Genomic DNA, 25,782 nt, shown 5'->3' with positions numbered 1-25,782 from the left:
TCCATCAGATTTAAATATATTTTTAAACTCCGAAACAAAATTTTGTAGTCAGCTACTCGTAGGACTGTTGTAATTTCGGCATAACACTATGTTACAAATAATTGTGTACAACGTTTTACGTATGATTCAACATTGTGTGGTTGCGAGATGCAAAAACAACTGATAATAATCGACTGAACTGAACACTAAACAAATAATCTATTATTTTATATCGACTATTATCTTTATTGACATCCGATCAATATTCAGCAGATTATACGATTGATACGGGTATATAGTATTATTTATACTTACACAAAAATTGTAACAACATATAAGAGGTAGTTTGGAGATAGCATATTACTAAAAGTTCTCTTAGTACATTTTTTTTTTCGATTGGTTAAAATATGTATCTATAGTTTTTAATTTTAAATAATAAAATTTGAGAAATTTGTCAAACTATATAAAATAAATATAATGTTAAAATAAGCACTCTCCTGCAAAATCCATCAAATATGCAAAAATATGCATATTCAAATTTTAGATCTGATATCATAGCACCAAGAAACAAATTTATTTCGTACTCGTGCTATATTTAACAATAATTAAAAAAAGTATGCAAATGCTAGAAGTCCCTAAGCCTAGCAATAACTATTCTATTGTAGAAATATAACTAATTATATGAACTTTTCGATTTAAATTGCCTAATTACAATTTAATGGATAATTTCTAGTTTTAAAAATATATTATAAATATATTATATTATTATAATATATTTATAAATACAAAATATTTTAATAAGCTCTCAAATGGAAATGGAAAATAAAATACACTTAGATTATTAACAGTTTATCATTTTATACTTATTTATTATCAAAGACAAAGTGTTTACATGTTATTCTTCGGTTCCGTCAACATTTTCTGTACCTAATTTTTTGAATGTAGGTACATTAACCCAGGTAACCAAAGTGTACAACTTGTGTGGTGAGTCTTCATCGTCATTTCGTCTCCTAGCCAATTGTACACGAATGCGGAATGGTACACTCCTAAAAAATTGTATTGTTTAAATTATATAATATATTGTAATCAATAATTAGTAAAATCATAAATTTATATGTAATTGAATAACAGTTCATGATACACAATATTGTTTAATTATAATTTCATTAAAATGATGCTGACAACCCATAGTTAAACAGTAAATAAATTTAAATGTATACTTAATCAATCATCAACTGTTAACAAACAATTATAATATACAAAATAGCTATTTTGGATATATGTGTACATGAACTTTAATAAGTTGATTTAACAATTAGTATATCTCGCGATTTTATTGGTTTTATATAAACCCAATGATCGATTTTTTATTCAAAACTGAATTATTATTTATTACATACATAATAATATTCAATGATACTCATTAATTAATTCAATTCTAAATATAAACTATTTACTTAAAAATGATTTATGTAGTCTATTTAGTTTTTAGTTCAAAATTTAAAACTAAATGATTTATAACAAAATAAAAAAGAAAGTAACAAAAATGTAAGTTGCATTTGTAATTTTTATCAAGAATAAATCAAAAATCTTTAAAATTCATGTACACATTTTTAGTATCCATTACACAATTTTATTAATGAAATTTCTAATTTTAATAATTATCTTTAACATTAATGGAAAATATCAGATATACAATGTAATATTTAAAATTTTTTTATAGTAACATAATTAGATAAAAAACTATAAAGGACATTAATTTAGAACAAGGACCATAATCCTTTATGATTTTTATTTAATATAAAAATATTAATTATCAATCAAAAATTATTAACTTAAAAATGTATTAATAAACCAAGTAGGTTAAGTAAACTGAATATTGTATAATAATAATTTAATCAATTATGATGTCAAAATAAATTATAAAACTTACAAGTTAAAGATTTACAATCAAGATATTTGAATATCTTGGGATATAATACTACCACAAATAGTAATTAAAGATTAAAACGAACATATATATATATATTTGATATAAAAAGATTAAATAAAACAGACATTTAACTAAGAATTTATGAAGGTAATTTATTAAGTTCCATTATAATGAATTAATAACAATTTATAAAAGTAAAAAATATAAAACACACCTGATTCCCTTGGACCAAACAAATTTGTTTAGCCTAGTGTCAATGCGCACATCCTGTGTGCCCATTTGTTGGGTGGCAAACTTGCGGATTTCTTTGATTGCACGAGGAGCCCGCTTTTTGAAACCAATGTTCAGTAGTCTCTTGTGCATGTTAATGGTGTACACACGGGTTACCACTTCATTAATCGCAGATTTGCGTTTGCGTTCCCTTGTTAACTTGGCCATTGTACAATTTCGTCTGCAAGACTAAAACAGAAAATATTTAGATTAACACAAAACACTTGTGGCGTATATTTTTAATAAGCGAAAACGAGTACTAAATATCCGACAATAGTAATCCAACAATATTATCAACATTAGATGAAACGCGTTTTAACATGTTTGAATATACAATTAGAAGTTGGATATTGGCTTAACATATATACATTAGGAATAATATTTTTAAATAATAAAATGTTGAAATGTATATGTTTTAAGTATAAAAATATACCCTTAACACTATGAAGTAAATAAAAACATACTTAAAAAACAAAACAAATCGATTGGAAAGGATAAAAAATTTAACTTACTCGATTCCGACGAGACAGAACGAAGAATTATTTAGAAAAGAAAATAATTGTTTACTGACGACTTTGTACATTAACCTAAAATATTGATTACCACATTTTACCATCGCACTTTGATAATATGTAAAAAAATTTGGATGCACTGAAAATCTGATAAGGTGATATAGAAAATGATAACATGTCAACACAAAGTTATCAGACATGTGCTAATATTTAAAATTATGAATTTCGTCTTTGTTATTAAATTTTATTTTATTTTTAAAATTATTATAAATAAATTTGTGATATCTATTATAACGTAAAATTTTTTTACAGATTCTTCATCATAAATATTTTTTAAGGACATGGAATCTGATAAAAATGGCTCGTTTGATGAAAAATATCTTTTAGTTGCTAAAGCTGATAATGTAAAACACATTTCATCTTTGTTAAGAGCAGTTAATTTCAAAGACGTAAGTTATCTACTATATTAATACAAATAAAAGACATTACTTATTAAAAAGAATGTAAATGAATATAACATACAGAATTTATATTTTAATAATAAAATATTGGTTTTACAAGCTTTATTAATTGTTACTTTTTAATAGGTTGGTGTATGTTTTGCAACTGAACATGGCTTAAAAATAGTAGTTGAAGATTCTAAATGTGTGCAAGCAAATACCTTTATTGGTTGTGAAATATTTCAAGTATGATATCTGTTTTTTGTTGACTCAGTTAATTATAATATTTTGAATACTTTTATAGGAATATCAACTTAGTGATGACACTGTTGCTTTTCGTGTTGATCTCAATACATTGATTGAATGCTTAACAATATTTGATGGATGCTCAACTAACCCTAGTTTCACAACTGCTCTAAAGTTAACATACAAAGAATATGGATCTCCAGTAAAATTATTGTAATTTGCTAGAGTACATAGATTAATGGATTTTATTTTCTCTACCTGTTTTAATTGTAGGTTAGAAGAAGGAGGTATTATAACAGATTGCTCTTTAAGAACAATGGAAGTATTTGACATTTTAGATTTTAGTATACCTGCTGAATCAACTATTAGTAAAATTATCTTAAGATCCTCTGATTTCAAAGACATACTCAGTGACATTGATAGCACATCTGATTATGTTGAATTCATGTTTTCTGAAGAACCACAGTTTTTTAAAATATCAACTTCTGGAATAGCAGGAAAATGTAGTGTAAGTTTTATGATTTATAAAGTTATTATTTCTACCAATCTAGAGATCATTGAAGTGTTATTATTTTTTCAAGGTTGAGATACCATCTAAAAGCGAAATAATGGAACAGTTTGTTTGTAATGCAACAATAACTGTTAAATATAAGTATAAACAAATCAAGCCATTTTTAAAATGTATGAACATATCACAAAAAACATTAATACGAACAAATGAAGAAGGACTATTATGCTGTCAATTTATGGTGCAAGTAGATAGTCATACTTGTTATTTAGAATATTTTGTAAGTAATAATTATTGACTAGATTTTAATCTAATATTTTGCACTTTAGATGATTCAATTTTTTATTTTTGCATAAATTTAGAATTTTTTATACAATTTGTTTTAATATAGTACCACACAATGGTGCTGAATGAAATTAAATTTGTCAGTTCAAATAATTAGATTTACACATCCATCCCTTCTAATTACTACCCATTTAAATACTACAACATTATTTTTAACTTATTTAATTATTCAATTTACTATTTCAATAGAAAATAAATATCAAGTAATACATAAAAAAATTATTTTAAATTGTTTAATGATAATTTTAATTTTTTTTAACATTTCAATTTTCTAGGTAGTTCAATTGAACTACCCGGAGTACGTTTTCAGCACCACTGGTAACATATATTAATTATTTTAGTAGGTAAATTTTTTTAATTTCATAAATAAATGCAACTACCTCAATTAACAACAAACAAAACTTAACAAAAGGTCCCATTTCTTGGGCAAAGTTCAAACTTATCATAGATAAAAATAATACTAAATAAATACTTCCTCTCTTCATTCTAATAATTGTCCGCCAGTCAAACTTTACAATTAATTGCTACCTCAAACCAACCAAGTCAAATTTATTTAGGCTTATTTTTGATAAACAACTAACTTTGAAAGATCATATAAACGATAAAAGGAAACAATTGAACACCAGATTACATTTATTTCAACCTCTTCTGAGATCTAAATTAAATCTGAAATGCAAAATTATTATTTTGAAAGCATTGATTAGGATGGCCCTTATGTATACATGTCAATTTTTTTTTTTAAATTTTTATAGGGCTACTCCTGTATTATGTTCCATTTAGTAAAAAAATAAATTAGTGGTAGTTTGTACACGATCAAGAAATTCTTTCCTAAGGCGCAAATGGGTTGAAATTTACTCGATGAGGGTATTTTTGTACTTATTTCATAATTATCTGTAATATCTACTTAAGTTTAATACTTACATTAAAAAAGGATAGAATATTATTTATAACATAAAATTATCTAAATAAAGTTATAAGATTTTTTCATTAAATTAGTGTTTTTGTGAATAAATTGCATTATATAATTTTTTTTTTTTTTTTTAAAGACGTTTATTTTGTGAATATTTACAATCTGTACAAGAGGAGCACAATAAGTAAAAGGTTTAACATAAAATTTTTTTTTTTTTTTAAAAGGGACAGCGAATGACATGAAGGAGCCTCACATTTGAAGCACCTGAGCTTAAGATAATTTAATTTGATTTAATTTCCTTAAAAGGTATGCATCACGTGTTGAGTAGGTCTCTGGGCCAATTTCTTTTGAGACGTCTTGGTGGGTTTTCTGGAAGATGGTTGGAGTGAAGTTGAGCGATGAGGCAGTTGGGGTGGTCTGCCGCTTTGGAGTGGAGGCGAGTGTAGAATTTGGCAGCTGTTTGTTTGACAGTAGCAATTTTTAGCTCGTTGTGAAGGCTGACATTTGTAACGTACCAGGGGGCGTTCACAGTCATTCGTAGGCAAATGGCTTGGAAAGCTTGGATAGTTCTGGTGTTAGCTGGTTTGGCTGAACCCCAGAGGGCGATTATATAATTTTTAAATATATTTTATAAAATGTTGATTTTTCCGGTATGTTTAGTGTGGCTTAAATCATATTAAAATCATATTGTACACATTATGTTCAATTTAATATTAGATAAAGTATATTATCTGCTAAAATGTAGCTTGATTACCAGTTGTTATTACTTGTTCAGAAACTGAAAAACTTCTTGGCATTCGAAAAATGACTTCAGGAAGTGGGCATTATCAAGCTCATGCTATATATAAAATATTAGAAGAATAGAATCTGACTGACAAAGTTCAAGCACTATTTTAAAAAAAAATAAATATAAAAATATATTAAATAAAAATTTATAATATATAATATTATTATATTATAATATTTACCCACGAAAATAGTAATATTATGATTAAATACAATATATGACTTTATTTAGATAATTTTATATGTTACAAATAATATTCTTTCCATTTTTAACGTAAGTATTAAAATTAAGTAGATATTACAAATAAGTATGATTTTAGTACAAAAATTCCACTCACGTAAATTTCAACCTCTCTGCGCCTCCGAAAAAAATTTCTTGATCGTGTTCAAACTATCACTAAATTTTATTTTTACTATATGGAACAAAATAAGGTGGGCGTCCTAAAAAAAAAAAAAATGACTTACATTTTTAAAGGCCATCCTAACGTTGATATATCCTCCATATTATGGTATACAAATTTGGGGTAATGCCGCTCTAAGCAGTGGTGTACATTCAATCTTACTCTGGGGGGGTTTAACAAAAATAATAGTTATCTTTTTTTTTTCGTTGCACAGATAAATAACTGATAAATAAGATAAATAACTGCTATAAATAGATATTATCTTGTACAACTTTTTTACCAATTTACAGTTTACTTCTACATTACAGTAAATAAATAGCTATTGGAATATAAAAACAGCATAGTTAACAAAACTTTTTAAACACCTATCAATATAATTATTTAATTATCATAATATTTGTATAGTTGTATATTTTAAGTTCAAAGCATAATAATGAAACTACAAATGTATTACACGACATCAATAATAAAACAATTTTTTTTTTTTTTGGCTTTAGGGGGTTTGAACCCGGACTTCCCCCCCGTATGTATGCAACTGGCTTTAAGTATCATGCAAAAAATCCAATATTTCCAATCTATCTGCTACCCACTATAACAAAATAATTCTGGTATGTTAGGAACAAAACCCTCCATTTAGAACTGAAAATAAAATATGTAAAACAAATTACTTATACTGCATACCGAAACTCCACCAAAAATTTATCTCTCATACTAATCCTAACATAAAAGTCAACTTGCTTTACTTCACATCTCTAACAATTTCATTAGAAGACTTAAACATAAGTGGTGTAGAGACCTTCTTTATTAAAATTATTCCTCTCTAGTACTCAAAGTAGCTCCCCATTCCTACATCCCATCAATTTCTGTTAAATTTTTTTTTTTTTCATTATTACTTGTGCTTTATTTTATAGTTGTATAACTCATTAATAAATAAAAAAAAAAAAGATTATTCTGTTATTTTATTTCAGTGTACGCCAATAGTTGATGAAGACTGATGTTATTATAATCAGATTATGTATTTTCATATTTACTACTAATGATTAAAATTGTTACGTTAAATCTATAAAATATTAAATTTTCATAGAGATTTAAGTGCTTATTTATTATTTATAAGATGCTTTACTATAATTATTAGTAAATACCATAGTAACTTACCATAGTAAACTGATGTTTATTTATTGTGATATTTTTGATTATTTATTCCATGAAAATGTTTTTTTTTTTTTTACAATTATGAACTTAAAAAAAGTATATTATATTGGAAGTTGTACTGCTCTTTTCTTATTTTGATTTATAATTTTTTATTATTAATACTGCTGTGTCCAAAAATTAATATAACCAGCAATATCCTTACCAAAAATGGTATACAATATATTATATTATTTCTATCCCTATTAAATACTTATATTTTATGTTTATAATTTGTGATTTTTCAGTCCAATAAAATTAATTGCAATGAAACCTGGCTCATAAATTCCTATTCAAGTTTAAGTTTAAACAATGAATACACAATATCCAATACACAAATAAAAGTAAAGTTTTACAATTACTCATTGAATATTTACTCTAACAAAGTGAATGATTTAATTTTTATAACACCCGAAACATACGTTATGTACTCTACTCTTCACTTGGGAATTTTATCATTCGATTCATGTTTTAATGGCAAGTGGGTTCTTAGCTTTTATGATACACCATCTGCTATGGATTGCATTGAAACAATGAAAAGCAATGGTATTGAAGTAACAGATATTCAAAATTTATTACCTGAAAGAATGCATTTGAAAAACACAATAATTGATACAATAAAAAATGTGGAATTCCCAGCATTTGTGGCTAAAGTAGAAAATTCAATGAAAAATAAAAATTTTTGATCATTGAAATTAGTTTTAATCAATAAGTATAATAATAATATTAACATTAATACTTGAAAAGTCTAAAATACTAAAATGTAAATATTGTTATAACATGTTAAGTACCTATGTATTATTTAAAAATAAAATCTTTAGGTTAAAATCGACTAAAATATAATATTAAAAATAATTTGAGTTATACATTATTATATATTTGTTTACAAAGCAACAAGCTTTTAAATTCACAAAAAGACTCATACACAAATGTCAAAGTTTTATTATAATTAAGAAGCAAATATATATATATATAAAAAAAAACAGCAGTTTATAGGTTTTCAGTCTTGGTAGGAGTAGTGTAAGGATTTAGGCGTACTGATTGAACTATATCAGAGCACTTGTTTGAAATTAATACTATAAATGGAATTAAATTTTATTTACGAGGAGAACGACTTGTGTTGAGCATTGGTAAATCTTCGTCTTGTGAATCTTCATCCAGTCGATTGTTTCCATTACATTCTTTATTTGATATGTCATTTGCTTCTTCTCGTGATGCTTTCATTTTTAATATTTGCAACCGTTTCATAAATCCATCAGCTTCACTGCCAGCAGCTGACTCAGGTTTTCGCATTTGTGTAGATGGAATAGGCTTTAAATTATCATTATTCCCTAAAATATAAAAATTAATGTATAGATATAAATAAATACTAATTCGAGAATAAAAAATGAAACTACCATTAGGTTCAACTAAACAGCTTTTTAAATTATCTTCAATTGCTGACAGTTTACGATGAATATAATCTTGAAAGTATTTGGTTGTTTTGGAAATATGTGGTTCTATGTCTATATTGGGATGCTTTATTTTAAATCTGTGCAACTGTTGTATGCCCTAATTTTCAAGATAAAATGCCCAACATAATTATTTTTATAATACTTGTAAATATATTTATATGGATTTAATATAGTTGAGTAACTGTTAAATCATAAAATACTAAATTATGGCAAGACTTACTTCATCAGTATTTTCGTGTTGGCCAATAAGTTGAAATATATCAGTAAGTTCATCATATGGAGTTCGATGTTTACGTTTACTGCTTTCAGGTCTTGGTTCACTGTTCAAATGCTGAAAACATAATAAATTGTTAATATATAAAAAAAAAAAAAAATTATTTTACCTCCTTACCCTTAAAAGCTTATGTATATAAACAACCATTTCTGAATCCTTAGGAAATTCTGGACTATTTAAGCTTTCTAATACTTTATCACTGCGTATTTTTACCATTGTATGTAGAACAGTTTTGCATGTTCTCAGAGGAGTGTCAGATGGTTGTTTTTTCCAGTGCTTTGAATCAAACTCCTAATTTAAAAAAATAAGAGATTGACAATAAGTAGATGTATTTGATAAAATAAATACATACTTTCAAAAATTTATGTATATGAGCAAGTACTCGGTCATAGCACAGTTCATCGCCCCATTCTTGAAAATCTTTTACTATTTTCCATATGCATTTCATAACTAGTTCTTTATAATGATTAGAAGAATTTTGAGGATACTTAACTGTATCATAGAGCATGGCCAAAAGAGCACTAAGGATTTATCATAAGTTTATTCAATTATAATGTATATATAGTGAAATAAATTCTTACCATGTTACTGGGGTATGAGCAGATCTTTCTAAAACATTCATGATAAGACTGTTTACACATCGTCCAAAAAGTTGAGTATCTGTACTATTCTCAGGTCCTTTCATACTTAGAAGATACAATAACTTGGAAAGCAAGTCTCGAACAATTTGTTCATTCAATATTAAGGTGAATTCTTGATATTTATACAACTAAAAGTAAAATAATTAATTTATGAAGCTTTAAAAAAAGACAAACAAATATTTGCAGAAAATAAAATTAGGACGAACAACATATCTTACTATAACTTCATATTAAGTATAGTTGAAAACTGTAAAAGGAAATAGTACTTACATTCAAACATAAATTGAATATATTCTTATACCCAACTGTAACATCAATATCATGAGATTCAGATAATATATCAAACTGTTTTATAATGGCATAAAAAAGGGATAATACTTTTCCACCTTCTAAAAACTTAGATCTCATCTACAATATATAAAATATTCAAATAAATATGTTAAAATAAAATTACATAAGTAAATATAATTATACAAATATATCTTACGTCAGATCTCAAAAGCATTTTATCCAAGCTTGTTAAGGCATTTTTTGAAGTGTCTATGTCCTGCGAAGCAACTTGATTTATTAACTGCTGAATAGGATCAACAGGTGTTGGATGAGATTTAGGACTTTTAGTTATAGTAGCAGTACTATATGGACTCACATTTACACATGGTTTAGAAGAAGAAATATTATCAGGTAAACATCTAAAAATAACATTTAAATTAATACATCTAAATTAAGTAATACAACTATAGTAACACACTGAGATTGATCTTGAATTCTTCTTTTAAATTTTACTTCATCATGATCTGTAGACCAATTATAAGGTTTTAACTTTAATTCTGGTTTAGTTATCTCTTCTGCTTCTAATTCCTGAAGAAACTTTTCATCCAAAGCATAACGTGTTGCTTGAGGTTCATCATAATTTTCACTAATAGGTCGTCTATCAATAAAAGAAAAATTAATATTACATACTTTGAACAAACATTTTTTTTTTTTTTTTTGGTTATTTTTTCAAATCAACTAAATAGTTCATATTATTAATAAAAAAAATTCAATCAATAAATAACAAACAGGAGTTTATAGTTAATACTTATATAATGAAGTTTTTTTTTTTATGCACAGTAAATCAAACGCAAGCAGAAAAAATATTATATACTGAATGCATATTGATTCACAAATGCAGCAAGTAAAAATGTGTATTTAGAAGAAATAAAAAAAGTCTAATGTTGGCCAATGCAGAAATTAATAACAATAAGCTTAAATTCATGCACTATATTATGTTTAATGTATTATTATAATAATTTGAATCAAATATGTCTAAAATCCTAATAACAATATTAAAAAACATATTTTATATTATATTATATTATATATATTATATTATATTATATAATATTCTAAAGTGAGTGAATTTGGTCAAATGAGGTTGAAACCTAAGTGAAAGTTTATGCAGATGTTTATTTATAGTCATCATATTTTTCTTTAAAAACCAAATGAGATTGATGTTAAAGTTATCAAGAAATAGTTTGGTAAATTTTGGAAAAAATAAAATATTATTATTGAGTTTATTTTATTTTAATGTGGTTTATCATATGTTGGTATTCTATGAATTAAAACTGTACTTTAAGTATTCTACATTTATTTAAATATCAATATATATATATATATATATATATGTCTCAAAGTTATATAGTATACAATATGAATGTATTAATAAGCTAGTCGCACGTAAACATTGTTTAGATAAAACAGACCAATAATAAAATGCGACCAAGCATGCGCATTGTGATTTTTAATGCACTGGCGTTCGGATATGTAAATTGAAACAAAAAAACATTCAGATAATAAAGGGTTGGTTTGAGGGAGGTTCTGATAATCAAGATTCTACTTTATATATGTAATTTAAAATGTATTATTAAGTTAAATACTCATTTTTTTTTGATGAATTGAACTATTAAACATTATATAATTTGATTCATTAAATCTTTCAAAATTAAAAAAAATTCCAAGAACCAATTTTTGCTAGGTGAAACTTATTACAGCTTGATTAACTACATCAATATAAAAATAACAATAGAATAAAAAGGCAATGTGTTTCAATTTAAATATGCTTAACTATAATAAATAAAAACATGCTGTAAATTAATTTATTTGAAATGTTTGTTTCACCTGAATCCAATTCTTAATGTTGATGATGAGTTTATAGTAGTAGGAATACTTCCCGTTTGATATGTTAAAGTATTAGCAGATCTAGAAGGTGATTCATTTGAATACCTTTGAGGACTTGCCTCATGATTAGATTCATGTGAAACATTAAATGTAGTATTATGTTCTTCTTCATCAGAGTTATATTCATCAACATTATCATCTGTAGCTGGTATTGGTTGGACAGGTGGTACAACCATTTTTATAGTTGGTTGGACAGTAGCAACTGGTACAACTCGGTTCTTTGAAGCTCTTTTCAATCTTTCTCTTAAAAGACCCATATCTTTTTCAGATATCTGTTTCAAAATAATAATTTTCATTAAAAAATAAATAAATAATAATTTAATGATCCAGAAATAATTATCAAGTAATATTGAAACAACATTTTTATCAGAACGTAACTGGTTTAATATGTATAATATATTATTTTTTGTTTAAAGAACAAATGTGCTATGAAAACATTTTTTAATTAAAATATACATACAAAGATAAAATAGTAGTATAAGTTAAATAAAGTTAAATAAGTTAATTAATAAGAGTTTTTTTTTTTAGACATTTTTCTGAGAAATATTTACTAATTAATTTTTAGGTCGTGAAGCAATTAAAAATATTTTATACTTGTTATTATTTATTAACAATGAATCATCATAATCATTACTTTTTAAAATTATATTCATACCTTAAATGTGTTTATATTACTTTAAGTATTAATAAGTTATATATTCTTACATTGCCAACAAATTTGAAAAGAGCATCTCCGTGTAAAAAGAATGCAGCTACAAAACAATTTAGTGCTGCTGTGCGGACAGAATTATCTCTATCTCCAATACTTTTTGCAATTTCTTTACATGCAGCTGCAACACTAGGTTGACAAATTGATGTACCATAGTCTTCTATCATGGTTGCCAAATGTTCCAAACATTCTATCACAAATTATAATTGTTGGTCAAATGTATCAAAAAATATATACAATTATTTTAAATCGGAAACTATATAAATTCAAAATGTATTTTTTTTAAAAAATTAATTTCTTTAATATAGTATTGATAAACAATTATTACCAATATTATTAATAAAAAATATAATTAACTAAAAAAAAAAAAATATACAATTTTCAAATATTTCGAGTTTGATTTTTGGCAATTTTAGACTTTGAAGTAAAAACTTTTTGACTTATTTCAAAAATGTAAGAAAACTACATGAAAAATGTCTTGTGAGCACTATCAAATAATGAACTTCTACTCACTATTATGAATCTACGACTAATTCTTATTAAAATTAAATGACTGCTAGAATAGTAGTATATAGATCATTTTTTAAATCATTGACCTAAACTATTTAATTAAAACCAACCTGAGCGTTGTCTTGAATTTTTTGATTTTACCCCATCCATAATATACACAAACATCTTTGTACTAGGGAATATAAATGCAATTTGTTTTAGAATAGCTCGAACATTATTTCTCACAGTGTCTTTAGGATCCCCTAACTATAATATAAATACAGTAAATAATATAAAATAAAAAAATATAAAATTAAAAATAATATAAATAGTATAAAATAAAATACCTAAATAAATTATTTTAAATTACTTTTGTAACTAAGTATGGAACAAAACTTGATGCTTCAGTATCATGAAGAGTATATTTTTGAGCCATAAGAATATCAAAAATATGTTGTAAATAATCAAGACCTTTTAAAAGTACTGATGGATTGGTATCAAAGAACCTTAAGGTCATCCACTTCAATATTAAGTCAAGATTACTAATTAATGCTAAATTGTTATCATCTGTTGCAAGCAAGTCCTTGTTAGAAATTAAAAAAAAAATAATTAAAATAATTCAGAATAAATAAAATAATCAGTGTATTTTACTACCTCTGATAAAGTGTCAATTGCTTTGAGATGATATCTGAAATCTGAATGAAACATGTTAACAATTAACACTCTATTAATACCAGCAGTTAACATTTGTTCCCGAAGTTGTTCCACAAATTCTTCTCTGGGAGCAGTAAAATTCCATTTTAATGACTAAACATACCAAAATACATAACTATTACTTTTCATTAATAAAGAATCAATCTTACAAAATTCTATTTATAATTAATTTAGTTATAAGTGGTAGAAATAAAGAAACTTTCACTAATCTAACACATACAATTAATAATATCTACAGTATATTTTATGTACATTTTACAGCTAAGCTTATAAAAATAAAAATCAGAAATTCTTCCAAATAACATTTAATGTACAAGTAAAAAGCATAATAATATAAATTATTCAACATTATTAATAATTTTAAAAATTTACCTTAAAAGATATAAACATTTCTAAATTATAATTTCAAAACTAAACCTAAATTGTTATAAAAAAAAACAATTTAATTTGTATTATATAAGAATATGAAATTTTTCTATATGAATTAAAGTAATTTTAATAATACCACAAGATATTAAATATAAAAAAACAAAAAATGCAATAAATAATTGTTCAATCATTTATTTTGTGTAAAAAGTAAAAAATTAAATGAACAGTAAATTTGAAATTTATAAGCTGGTTTAATATTCTTTTATAGAATCAGTTACCTTTAATTTATGTTCATCAATATCCCGTTGATGCTTTAAATTATTTCGTTGGAACAATGGGCCATTGTCTACTTCTTCTTTCTTTTTTCCTGTAGCTGTACCAGCACGAGGAATAACAGTTTCCTTAACATAAAATTGAGCATTGAATTATATAGTTTATGTTAGATAATAAATCAACTAACCTTATTGGCTTTAATAGGAGCCTTTAGAGGGGGTATTTTTGTTCCTCCTGATTTAACTGATGGTCCAGCAGGAATACCAGATTTTACAACCTTAGGTTTTTCAATTGGTACAACTGGTAAATTTGGTCTTTCTTTGTCTAATTTTTCTCTACAAAACTTGACTGACATAGGCTTTAAAAATATATAAAAATAACAATATTGAAATCTAGATAAACTTTACTGAAATTAAAACTTTACCTTTAATTTATCACAAGCTCCATACATAACAGAATAACCTAGATGCATCATAAATCCAAGCACAGCTTTTTCGGAAGCACTACGAACAGTAGCATTTCTATCTTCAAGACTAGTGTAAAGAACTGGCAGTAAACATTTTAACTCGTCAGCTGGAATAGTCCTAGAAGGTACTATATAAAAAATTATATATTAAAAACTTAAAAATTCTAATAATAATTTAAATCATACTGAGTGGCAATTTTTCAGCAAGCCATGTCCATAACTCAGATCTTAATGTTACAGAGTTATTTTTGAATGCATCCAAAAGTATATCACCTCCGAAAAATTCACGATATCCACATACATCTGCCCAAGTATTCATACATTGACGAGCACTTTGACATTTAAATGTCTAAGATAATATATTTGTTAAACAAAATATGTATAAATTATTATTTTAAATTAAAATTTATATAACAATTATCAAAAAGTAAATACCTTTGGGTCACCTAATGCATTTAACACGCCAGGTAAATAACCTTTTATATAATTTTTAAAAGAAGAACCCATAGCTTTTGATATTAATTCGACTAAATTTATTGCATTTGAACCAAGACGAGCATTTGAATCACTTATCCTAGGAGTTAATTATTAAGTAATTTATCAGTAGTAAGAAATATAATTATTTGTAATATTAATTAACATAAAAATGTACCTGTCTTGTAAAGCTTTTCTAGCTTCACCCAACTCACTAGTTATAAATTTGGCTTCATTAACAATGTTTTGCAATTTGGTTAAAGCATCAGAACGAACCTACAATTATTTAAAAAATGGATGGAAGAATAAATAAAACATAAATTTTTATTTTATATTTTATTGATTAATATCCCCTTACTTTCCAATCTTTATCTGATAATTCACTAATTAAAGAATCAGTTATAAGTGGAGTTATATCTACTCTTGGAACAATATCTCGAATATTAACTTCATATGCTGGTTTTTCATCATCACTGGCAACTTCTAAGGACTCACTAGATCCTTCAATTTGCTTACCACGTGTTGGTTTTGGAGGAACTTCACCTTGATGCTGTAAGCAGAATTATAATCATTAGTATTGTTTTATTACATCTTTTATAATATTAAATTAACATACTTTTTCAAATTCAGCATTTATTTGTTGTACTAAAGTTGGTTTTTCATTTTCAAAAAATAAACTTAACTGAGGGCCCATATAAAGATACATGACACCCAGAAGAGATATAACAGCCATTCTTACTTGAGGATTAGAAGCACTCACGGCTTTCTTGACATTTTGCATCACTGATTTAGGTTCAATACTAAAATAATCAATTAAAAAAAAAAATCTTATTTTTAGGATTTGTTTATATTGGAAATAGGGATTAAATTTTTGTTGAAAATTTTTGTCAACATTTATAATTATTAAAGCTAAAAGTATCAGCTTTTGTTTTTCTATAAAAAGTTAATTTGGTGGAGAACTATTAAATAATTTTATTCAAAATGTATTACTTATATTATTAATCATTTTTATAAGCCAAATAATAATTGAATATTGAAAATAAACTTAATATTGATATTTGAGTATACAATTAAGTCACAAACCAATATTCATAATGAAAAATATGGTTATGACTGATAAATATTATATAATTTAAATAAATAGTAATAGGTAACTTACTTTAATTCAGACCTTTTCAGGTAGCATAAAATGTAAAATAATAATTTTAGATAAATATTAATTTTTTTAAATGATAGCATAATGATATTATTAAGAATATAAATAACATAAATAAAATACTTAAACTAAAAGGGTTAAAGCTTAAATATAAAACAGAAATACAGAAGATACTTACATAAATCCAAACTCTAATATTGCACCTGAAAGCCAGTTGAGGGCATCAATTTGAACTTTGGGATTTTTCTGTACAGTAAATGCATACTCTAATACTGCATTAGAGACTAGATCTAATCTAGTAGATTCCGCAAAAGTAGTCAATACTTGATTAGCTAAAGTACCATTTTTACCATCACCCAATAAGGAAGAAACATCTTGAATACAACAATTCATGCTAGTACTAACAATAATTTTAAAAATAAATAAATACATAAAAAGTAAAAGTAAATCTAAAATAAAATTTTAATAAATACCTAGTGATGGAAAACTTTTCGATAATATTTTTCAAACACTCGAGTCTTAATTTTTGTATTTGAACATTATTATCTTTAATGCCGGGTTTTTTGTTCAGTAATTTTATTAATACTTGACTACTAACTGGTAATGATTCCATCTGATCAATTATCTGTAAACATTTAAATTCAGTTATTTTTAAAATCTATGCTTTTAGAAGAAAAAGAAAACCATACAAGTTACATACTTTTGAAAATTCTTGAACATAAAACAAACGAGTTTTCCAATTTGCATCGGTCATACCATTTAAAATTTCAGGAGAACAGAATGTTAAAGCTAGTTCTTCCAATTCATCATCACCAATTTCATTTTCAGTTTCAATTGGAGGAAGATTTTTTGATGATAATGGTTTACGACCACCTGATAATACAAAATAATTAAAATAAAGTATTTATATGTATTAAAAATTATATTAAATGTTAAAAATATACCAGGAGCACTCATAGGTTTTTTGGCTTTACTATTAACAGTAGTTTTACTAGGAATATTTACAGCTGTACGAGTTCTTCTAACAACAGTATTTTTATTAATTGTTGTTGTTGATTTTTTCTCAATACTATTAGATGAGACATTAGTAGGTTTTGATGTAGGTTCTCTCACTATAGTTGGTTTTGCAGTAATTACAGCTTTTTCTGCTGCTTCTTTGATCTTTACAAGAACAATATTTATAAAATTATTCATAATATAATTATACAATTAATATAAATATAATGCATTTACTTTAGCAAGCTTTATTGCATCAACTCCAGTCAAAAATGGAAGAATATTTTTTTCAGAAACAACCTTCCATGCAGTGCCAAGGGCTTCAGCAGAATTATCCCTAACAGTTGGATCTGAAAAAATTAAATCATTAATATCTATTAATTTAAAATCTTAGATATTGATTTTTTCAATTTTAAAATCAATTTAATATCTTAAACTAAAAACTTCAAATTATAATAGTTAAGAAACATTGATACAATAAAACAGAAAAAGATCTCTAATTTTAAATTGTATGTACAGTGTTGTTATAGAAATATATATCAATAGTAGTATTAGGAAACAAGATTATACATTTAATTCAAATTAAAGTTCGAACTATATAATAAAATCATAATGTTTTTACCATCACTGTATATTATAATAGTATATATAATTGAACTATATTATTTAGTGTTGAATATAGATTCTAAAACATATCAATATAAAACGAGTTCATTCATTTTAAAAACCATTAAAACAAAAAATAAAAGTTAGACATTTATATAAATATTAAATAAAATTAGAATGTACTCATAAACTTAATAATACAAATAATGATAATAAATTATTTAACAATCTATATAGCAAATTTTGAAAAAAAACAAATCAATAGTAAAGTAACAAAACGATATGTTGAGTATAATATACCATTACCAAACACGAAGTATACAAGCAAAAATTTAATCAACTCTCTAAAATATACAAAACAAGTAATTAAACAATAAGTTAATAAGTATTATATTAATAAGTTATTGTACTTGTAATTAAATAGGAAGTTATTTTAGTAATAAAATGATAAACATAAAATAAATAAATAAATGTTTGTTGTGCTTTAGAAAATACCAGCTATACTTCAGAAATTCTATCATACAAAAGATATTTATAAATTTATTGATGATTTACAAAGTAAAAACATTGATTTGGTTGAAGTTTCTACAATTGGATACACTAACCAAGGAACTCCATTAAAAATTATAAAAATAAAAACAAATCAGAGTAATGACATTATTTGGATTGATGGAGGTACCTACATAATAATTTTGCTAGATCATGTTTAATTATAATAGTATAATTTATAAACTTCTATCATTTTAAATAGGTACTCATGCACGAGAATGGATTACTATATCTTCAATGATTTATATTACAAATGAACTGATATATAATAGGCAATTATTACCAAATTTTATGAAGGATATTAATTTTGTATTAATGCCAATTTTAAATCCAGATGGGTAGTAATACAGAAAATAGATACCAAATAATATTATAACAACCATTTTTAAATACAATTATGTAGATATACTTATTCACAAGAAAAAGATAGATTGTGGAGGAAAAATCGTGTCAAAACTTCAAAGAAAGAATGCATAGGAATTGATTTAAACCGAAATTGGAATTATGATTGGAATAATACAAATTCTGATAAAGATTGTTGTTCAGATAGCTACAGAGGTAGTGCACCTAATTCTGAGTTAGAAATAAAAGCAATTATTCAGTATTTCAAGAAAAATTTAACAAGAATAAAGGTCAGTTAAAATATTTTCAATATAATACAATATTAGTAGTAATGGATTGGACCTTAATTTTGAAAGTTTGGCCAATTCTGAACCCAAGCCATAATAACTCTTATAAGCCTTAATTAAACTGATAAATTAAAATTTTTTTTTCTAACTCTAACTTTAGTTTTTAAAATACAATTTAACTAAAATATACACTTAATTGATCCAATTTAAGGATAATATTAGATATTTTAATATACATCAAATATTTATTAAATACAACATGAATGTTTAAGTAGATACACTTTTCACAAATTTTATTCTTCAGTTTGAATTTTTAATCTCATCTTAATCTCAATAGTTTATTTATATAATTTTTCACATAAAACTTGATATAGATGTATCCTATCACCAATAATAATCATATAATTAACTTTAATATTAGAATAATAAATATACCTTTATTGTATTATCATACAATTTCTAGATCTTAATTTCTTTTCTCCAATTTAATACACAGTAAATATAGCAATACTTTATTAATAAATATTTAAATTTAATGTAACATCTTAAAAACTTTGAATTTATTAATAATATTACATAAATAACAAATATACTTGCAATTTAAAAAATGCAAATTAAAATCCTCTGCTTATTAGGGATATATAACTTTTCATTCATATGGACAAATTATCATGTATCCTTGGGGATACACCAAAGAAAATTTAAAAGATTATAATGAACTGCATGACATAGCTACATCCATGTCATTAAAAATATTTGAAAAAACTTCAAACATATATACAAAAGGTTCAGCAAGTTCAACAATGTATCAAGCATCAGGTTTAAAGAGTTTAATTAAACTTATTTAAATTAAATATTTAAACATTAAAAACAAATAAACATATAAATAAAAAAATAAAAAAATGCAGGTACATCAATTGATTGGATGAGAGGTAAAGCAAATATAAAATATGTATTTGCATTGGAATTACGGGATGGTGGTGAAAATGGTTTTGAATTATCTACAAGTGAAATAATACCAACTGGTCAAGAAGCATTCTGTGCTATTAGTGTATTAGCTAAACACATTGTGTTAAAATATCAATCAGGAAGTACATTCTGCAGGCCTGTGTATTCTATTTTGTACACCATATTATTTATAATTTATACATACACATAACTTAAAATATAAAATGTTGCATAAAAAGTAATGTAATGTATAAATAATAACATATTAGAATATGAAAAAGTCATTTGTTTTTATAGCAAACTTGACAGTGATATAAATATAAAATTACAATTTAATTGATCATTCATATTGTTTAATTATTTACTTAAATAATTTCATTAATAACCTAGAACCCTGTATTTATGATATAAAAGTAAATTTCCTATTAAGTATACAAAAGACAGAAAAAAAAAAAGAAATGAGTACCATAATTTTAAATGGTAAATCAAAAAATGATATGTATTAAATAATTTACCTGATTCATTTAAGGTTTTTATTAATGCAGTAGTAAAAATTTTCAAATATTTCTTATTCAAAATTGTTGGTGTACATTTTGTAAAACAACGAGCCAAAAATGAAACTGATTCAGCTTTTACAGATGGGTTTTTATTATCAATTGCTGTCAAAACATCTTCATGAATGGACTCAAGTGTCATCTACATAAGTTATAAATTATTTAATATATATTAATCAATTAATAATTTAAATTAAATGTTTATTTACACTTAAATATATGGCATCAACAGCATCTCGAAGAGGTAATACAACATTTTGTTTTTTTTCCTTAAATTTCTCTAACAATGCAGGTATACAAGCTGAAGCATAAGTTTCAAATCGTTTTTTTAATCCATTAGCTAACATAGCCATACATTTGGCAGCAATACCAACTATTATAACATTTGAATCTTTAGTAATGATCTGTAGAATAAGCAAACATAAATGTATTACATAATATAATATATGTATAAATAAGTAATTTTTAATTGTGCTAGCTAATTTATGAAAAAATTACTAACATTTAGAATTAATTAATTTCTTACTTTCTTTAAAGCTTTCACTAAGTCTCCATATTCTCCACTTTCTAATTTTGGAGCTTTGGATAATATTCCTTCAAGCATATCAATAGCTTCTTTTCGTTCTTGCCATTTTTTAGCCTCAAGCTTTTCATAAAAGTCTTTGTTAAGTTGAACAAGGATGTTAACTGGATCAATATGTTCTTCAGGATCATCAACTTCATCAGTTCCTTCTTCCATTACCACATCTATTTTTAAAATAATTTTATTGCTTTCATTTATATTTCAAACATTTTTTTTTACATTTACCTCCATTAGCATTTACCACTACTTCTTCCATTTTAGCAGCTTGTTCTTGTTGAGAACGTAGAAACCTTGATGGCCTTGGTTTTTCACCACTTAATTTTTCAAATTCTGCTTCTAGTTCTTGAATCTTAATAAATACAACATTATATAAATGAATTATATTAAGCTAATGTTTATGCCATTGTACTTGTAGGGGTTTGAGATTAGCCAAATTAGCTTTAACAGGTGTAGATCCAATCCAGGAATATATTTCTATTGCCAATAATTTAGCTTCATCTCTTACACTTTTATCCCTATCTTCGAGTATTGGTTGTAATTTTTTCAGCAGTGGTTTAATATTTAGAACTTTTGACCCAAATTCTCTAAAATAAATACAAATATCAGTACTTACTACTGAATTATGGTTAATTGTAAAATAAATTAATAATAATAAGTAATTATTCATTCCAAAATGCTAAATAAATAATAACTTTATGAATTAATCAATACAATTTAACACAAAAATTGCAAACCTTATATTTTGATACAAAATATTAAATTTGTTAGTGTCTTGCACTTACTTAATTGATTGAGTCGCAGCTTTAATACAAGTTGAAACAATTTTAGGAAATTTATGATCCATTCCTTTTATTAATTCTTCAATAACTATATCCTGTTTTTCTATTTCAATTAACATTAATGTTATTTGGATAGCAATATCTTTGGTTTTCGCTTTTGGCGCACCATAACATTTAGTTATCAATCCAGTCATGATATCTCCCGCAGTACTATTTGTAAATATAAATTATATATTAAGTTTAAATTAAATTTTTATACACAACAATTATTTAGAAACAAATTTTTACTAACCGTCCAGCAGTAGCTGAGTTCTCAACGAATACTAAAGTAGCTTCAAGTCCTTTTTCTTGTGCAACTGCATTGCTGTCAATAACAAATTTCTTTATTATTCCTGTAAATTTATTCCATTCTGGAGCTTTTTCATCTAATTGTCCAAATACTTTAATAGCTTCTTCATAACCACTGATTCTGGCTTTCCATAACTTTAAAAATAAATATAACTTTTATATTTTGCACATTAAAATATAATATAAATTAAATATTGATTTTGACTGGTAGTGCATGTAAATTATTTACTATTATTTATTAATTAAAAAGTTTGTTTTTATTTATTTTATACTAAAAAAACTTAAGATAAAATTATAACATAATAATTACTTTGTGTATACATCGTTCCTCAATAGGTAACTTAATATATGAAGTATCTTCTTCGGTGGTCATTTTTCCATAAAATATGATAGATGACAAAATCAAATATTAAATTGTAATTAATAAGATTCGTCTTTTAATTCATGAATCTGCTGCTGCAAAAGACATATTTTACTTAGTATTTAAGTAACAAGTCAAACAATTATTTATTTTGATTAATTCTTAAAATAAATACATTTATTTATCTACTCATCACAGAATCCTGATAATATTTAATTAAATCAATTACAATAAAATATCAAGTAAGTTCATAATTAAAATTAAGTTTTACTTTTATAGAAAAAAGTATTAATATTTTATCTATTTATCCTAATAGATACATCTTAATTATATAATTTAAGTAATTATTTTTATTTTAAACATCAAATAGATATTTTACAATAAAATATGAACTGTTTATATTTTTATAAATAAATAGTAGTATTATAACTAATTATATACTATTCATATATTATAATTTCCTCAACAAACTTATAAACAGCTCTATTGATGCACCTGTAATTTTTGTTGAAATTAATTTAAGAATTCTCAACAGATCCATTGGGCTATTTTCACCCTACTATATTCCTCGACATAATACAAATTATGGCTGAAACCAAATGATACAACTAGCAAATGAGAACCTCTCTAGCTTTTAATACCTTTCACACAAGCGTAATATTAATTCTAAATCTGTTATAATTATATAGCAATATTTATTTTAATAGATACTTGAAACCATAGTTAGCAGTTCATAATATACATAAATAAAATAAAATATTGAATATAAGTTAAGTTATGATTATTTTATACTAATATATTCTATAGGAAAAATAAATTTCAATTAGATTAATGTATGTAGGCAGATTTTAACTTAAGAACTAAAAGCATTATGCATTTATGTACAATGTATAGATCTTTTAGATAGTAAGAAGTTCCAAACAGGTTTGCTTATTTGGATATGATCAACCTACCTACATAAACTGTATTTAATGATAAATTTCTTTCTAAGTAGGTTGCTAGTAAATTTCTTAGTCATATAAATAGTTTTACATTAATGTTTGTAAGTTAATATCACAAAAGGAAAATCATTGTCAAAATACACATTTAAAAAACAACAAATATATTATGTTTTATGAAAAACATATAAGAATGATAAGTTGATAACAAGTAATTATTGTATGCTAATTACATACATCAAAATTAAGATGAGTGTAAAGTTTCAAAAAGTATTGTAAAATAATGTAATAAAATTAAATATGAATTACAAAAATGAAATAGTCATTGTTGCACTATAAAGAGAAAAATTAATTCACTAATTCTTAAGTAAATATTTATTTTACAGATGATTATTCCTGAGTTAAAATATATATATTATAGTTTATACCTATGTTTAGTTATTTAACACTTTAATAATATATTTTAATTAGGAAGATAAAATATATTGAAATATTAAAAACTTAATTTAGTAAAATAAAAATTATACATAATAACTAATTATTTATCAGTGGTTATATAGAATAAAATGTATTTTAAAATATAGTAATTACGTAGGTCCTTAATATTATTTTTTGATCTTAAAATATTTTTAGCAAATTAAAATATAAGTTTTTACAAATAGTATGAGTGAACTTAATACTTAATAAAAGTTGTTTGTTGTATTTTTTTACTATATAGGTATATGTTAAAAATAAATTAAAATACATTTAAAATAAACTTCAAAATGCAAACAATAATTTTTCTTCTACAAAATTTAAATAAATAATTATTATTTATTTCCTCACTGTTGTTTTTATCATGAGTGCAGAAGGTATAATCATATATAAAATGTATATCACATTATGTATACTAATTATATTTCATGTTAAGTATATTTCAAAAATTTTAAGACATTTTAGGATTAAATTATACTTAATTAGTGACTTCTCTTCAAACTATAAGGTCTAGCTGGCAGGTTACATATTATAGTACCTATGTAAATACTATAAACTTTAATTTGAATTGAATAAACTTATCGATAAATCTCAGTAACAGAGCATAAAGGTATGATGTTTTTAGGATTTTTCAATGAGAATCCACCAACTCAAAAAATCATATGTGTAAAAGTTTGGATGTGTATTGCAAGGCTTTGATACTTAACTATTATTGGCCATAAATATATAAATATTAAAAACTTACCTTGAACTATTATCGTGCTCCAACATTAAAGTTATATAAGGCTCTTATAAATCCGTTTTTATTCAAATTACTTTAATTAGTCTACTAACACAAACAAATCACACAACAACCAACAATTCACATTTAACATCAAAACATTTCGATAGACAAATCTATTTAACGTGTTTATCAGTACTAGTACGATAAATAGTAGGAGGGGAATTAACGATTTTCTTTACTTGACGAAGTTAAAAAAAAAATTGAATGAAAACAAAAAGAATAATCAACTGTTTTTTTCCCAAGGAGGTCTTACGAAGATCTTGAATCTCAGCGTCTTTGGAATATCGGAAGTATAAATTAAATGCAAAAGATATCAGTAAAAGTTATATATTGATCAAGGTGGATATATATGCACCTTGATATTGATAATAAATACAAAATAATAATATTTATTCAATGATGGCCGATCATAGATACTAAGGTCAGACCGTTAGTCAAAACACTTATTACTCATTAGTCATAACTAACGTGACCATAAT

General features: G+C 24.5%; 5 protein-coding genes across 8 annotated transcripts; 3 read left to right on the top strand and 2 right to left on the bottom strand.

Moving 5' to 3' along the window:
• Window positions 1-817: 817 nt before the first annotated feature.
• Window positions 818-2,797, bottom strand: LOC112680442 (60S ribosomal protein L31). Of its 2 annotated transcripts, none has more exons than XM_025550534.1 (3): window positions 2,695-2,797; window positions 2,127-2,371; window positions 818-1,025 (listed from the first exon to the last, which is right to left on the bottom strand). In XM_025550534.1, the coding sequence occupies exons 2-3, from the start codon at window positions 2,348-2,350 to the stop codon at window positions 875-877; spliced, it is 375 nt and encodes a 124-aa protein (XP_025406319.1). In that variant the 5' UTR covers window positions 2,351-2,371; window positions 2,695-2,797; the 3' UTR covers window positions 818-874. The 2 variants fall into 2 exon arrangements, with proteins under 2 accessions (XP_025406319.1, XP_025406320.1); XM_025550535.1 differs by lacking the exon at window positions 2,695-2,797 and adding an exon at window positions 2,647-2,665.
• A 161-nt stretch (window positions 2,798-2,958) lies between these two features.
• Window positions 2,959-7,520, top strand: LOC112680441 (cell cycle checkpoint protein RAD1-like). 2 transcript variants are annotated; one of them, XM_025550532.1, is made up of 6 exons: window positions 2,959-3,143; window positions 3,282-3,380; window positions 3,439-3,593; window positions 3,654-3,888; window positions 3,962-4,168; window positions 7,299-7,520. In XM_025550532.1, exons 1-6 carry the CDS (start codon window positions 3,036-3,038, stop codon window positions 7,323-7,325), a joined length of 831 nt encoding a protein of 276 aa, XP_025406317.1. In that variant the 5' UTR covers window positions 2,959-3,035; the 3' UTR covers window positions 7,326-7,520. The 2 variants fall into 2 exon arrangements, with proteins under 2 accessions (XP_025406317.1, XP_025406318.1); XM_025550533.1 differs by lacking the exon at window positions 7,299-7,520 and adding an exon at window positions 6,828-7,238.
• On the top strand, window positions 7,498-8,192 carry LOC112680399 (the record flags this gene model as incomplete). The annotated part of the gene is made up of 3 exons (XM_025550484.1): window positions 7,498-7,510; window positions 7,673-7,692; window positions 7,767-8,192. Coding segments are annotated over exons 1-3 (459 nt in total), but the record flags the coding sequence as incomplete, so codon positions are not given.
• A 181-nt stretch (window positions 8,193-8,373) lies between these two features.
• On the bottom strand, window positions 8,374-25,517 carry LOC112680439 (protein mini spindles). Of its 2 annotated transcripts, XM_025550529.1 has the most exons (37): window positions 25,265-25,517; window positions 23,057-23,202; window positions 22,691-22,881; window positions 22,402-22,608; window positions 22,029-22,203; window positions 21,845-21,968; window positions 21,563-21,783; window positions 21,246-21,440; window positions 20,998-21,178; window positions 17,988-18,100; window positions 17,699-17,915; window positions 17,455-17,627; window positions 17,228-17,379; window positions 16,933-17,154; window positions 16,758-16,769; window positions 16,215-16,398; window positions 15,957-16,148; window positions 15,777-15,874; window positions 15,560-15,698; window positions 15,311-15,473; window positions 15,083-15,252; window positions 14,846-15,016; window positions 14,664-14,786; window positions 13,957-14,109; window positions 13,673-13,885; window positions 13,434-13,569; window positions 12,810-13,003; window positions 12,045-12,376; window positions 10,636-10,815; window positions 10,375-10,576; window positions 10,158-10,295; window positions 9,828-10,015; window positions 9,599-9,767; window positions 9,364-9,537; window positions 9,193-9,303; window positions 8,916-9,069; window positions 8,374-8,849 (listed from the first exon to the last, which is right to left on the bottom strand). In XM_025550529.1, exons 2-37 carry the CDS (start codon window positions 23,117-23,119, stop codon window positions 8,614-8,616), a joined length of 6,066 nt encoding a protein of 2,021 aa, XP_025406314.1. In that variant the 5' UTR covers window positions 23,120-23,202; window positions 25,265-25,517; the 3' UTR covers window positions 8,374-8,613. The 2 variants fall into 2 exon arrangements, with proteins under 2 accessions (XP_025406314.1, XP_025406315.1); XM_025550530.1 differs by lacking the exon at window positions 16,758-16,769.
• Window positions 19,128-20,706, top strand: LOC112680440 (carboxypeptidase B-like). Its single transcript, XM_025550531.1, has 4 exons — window positions 19,128-19,243; window positions 19,309-19,537; window positions 20,170-20,353; window positions 20,443-20,706. The coding sequence occupies exons 1-4, from the start codon at window positions 19,143-19,145 to the stop codon at window positions 20,691-20,693; spliced, it is 765 nt and encodes a 254-aa protein (XP_025406316.1). The 5' UTR covers window positions 19,128-19,142; the 3' UTR covers window positions 20,694-20,706.
• Window positions 25,518-25,782: the final 265 nt, after the last annotated feature.

The sequence above is a fragment of the Sipha flava genome, unplaced genomic scaffold, assembly GCF_003268045.1.
Source record: "Sipha flava isolate LNK unplaced genomic scaffold, YSA_version1 176_pilon_pilon, whole genome shotgun sequence".
Taxonomy (NCBI): Eukaryota; Metazoa; Arthropoda; class Insecta; order Hemiptera; family Aphididae; genus Sipha; species Sipha flava.
The sequence above is the reverse complement of the archived record's forward strand: the minus strand, read 5'-3'. Positions and strand labels throughout refer to the sequence as shown.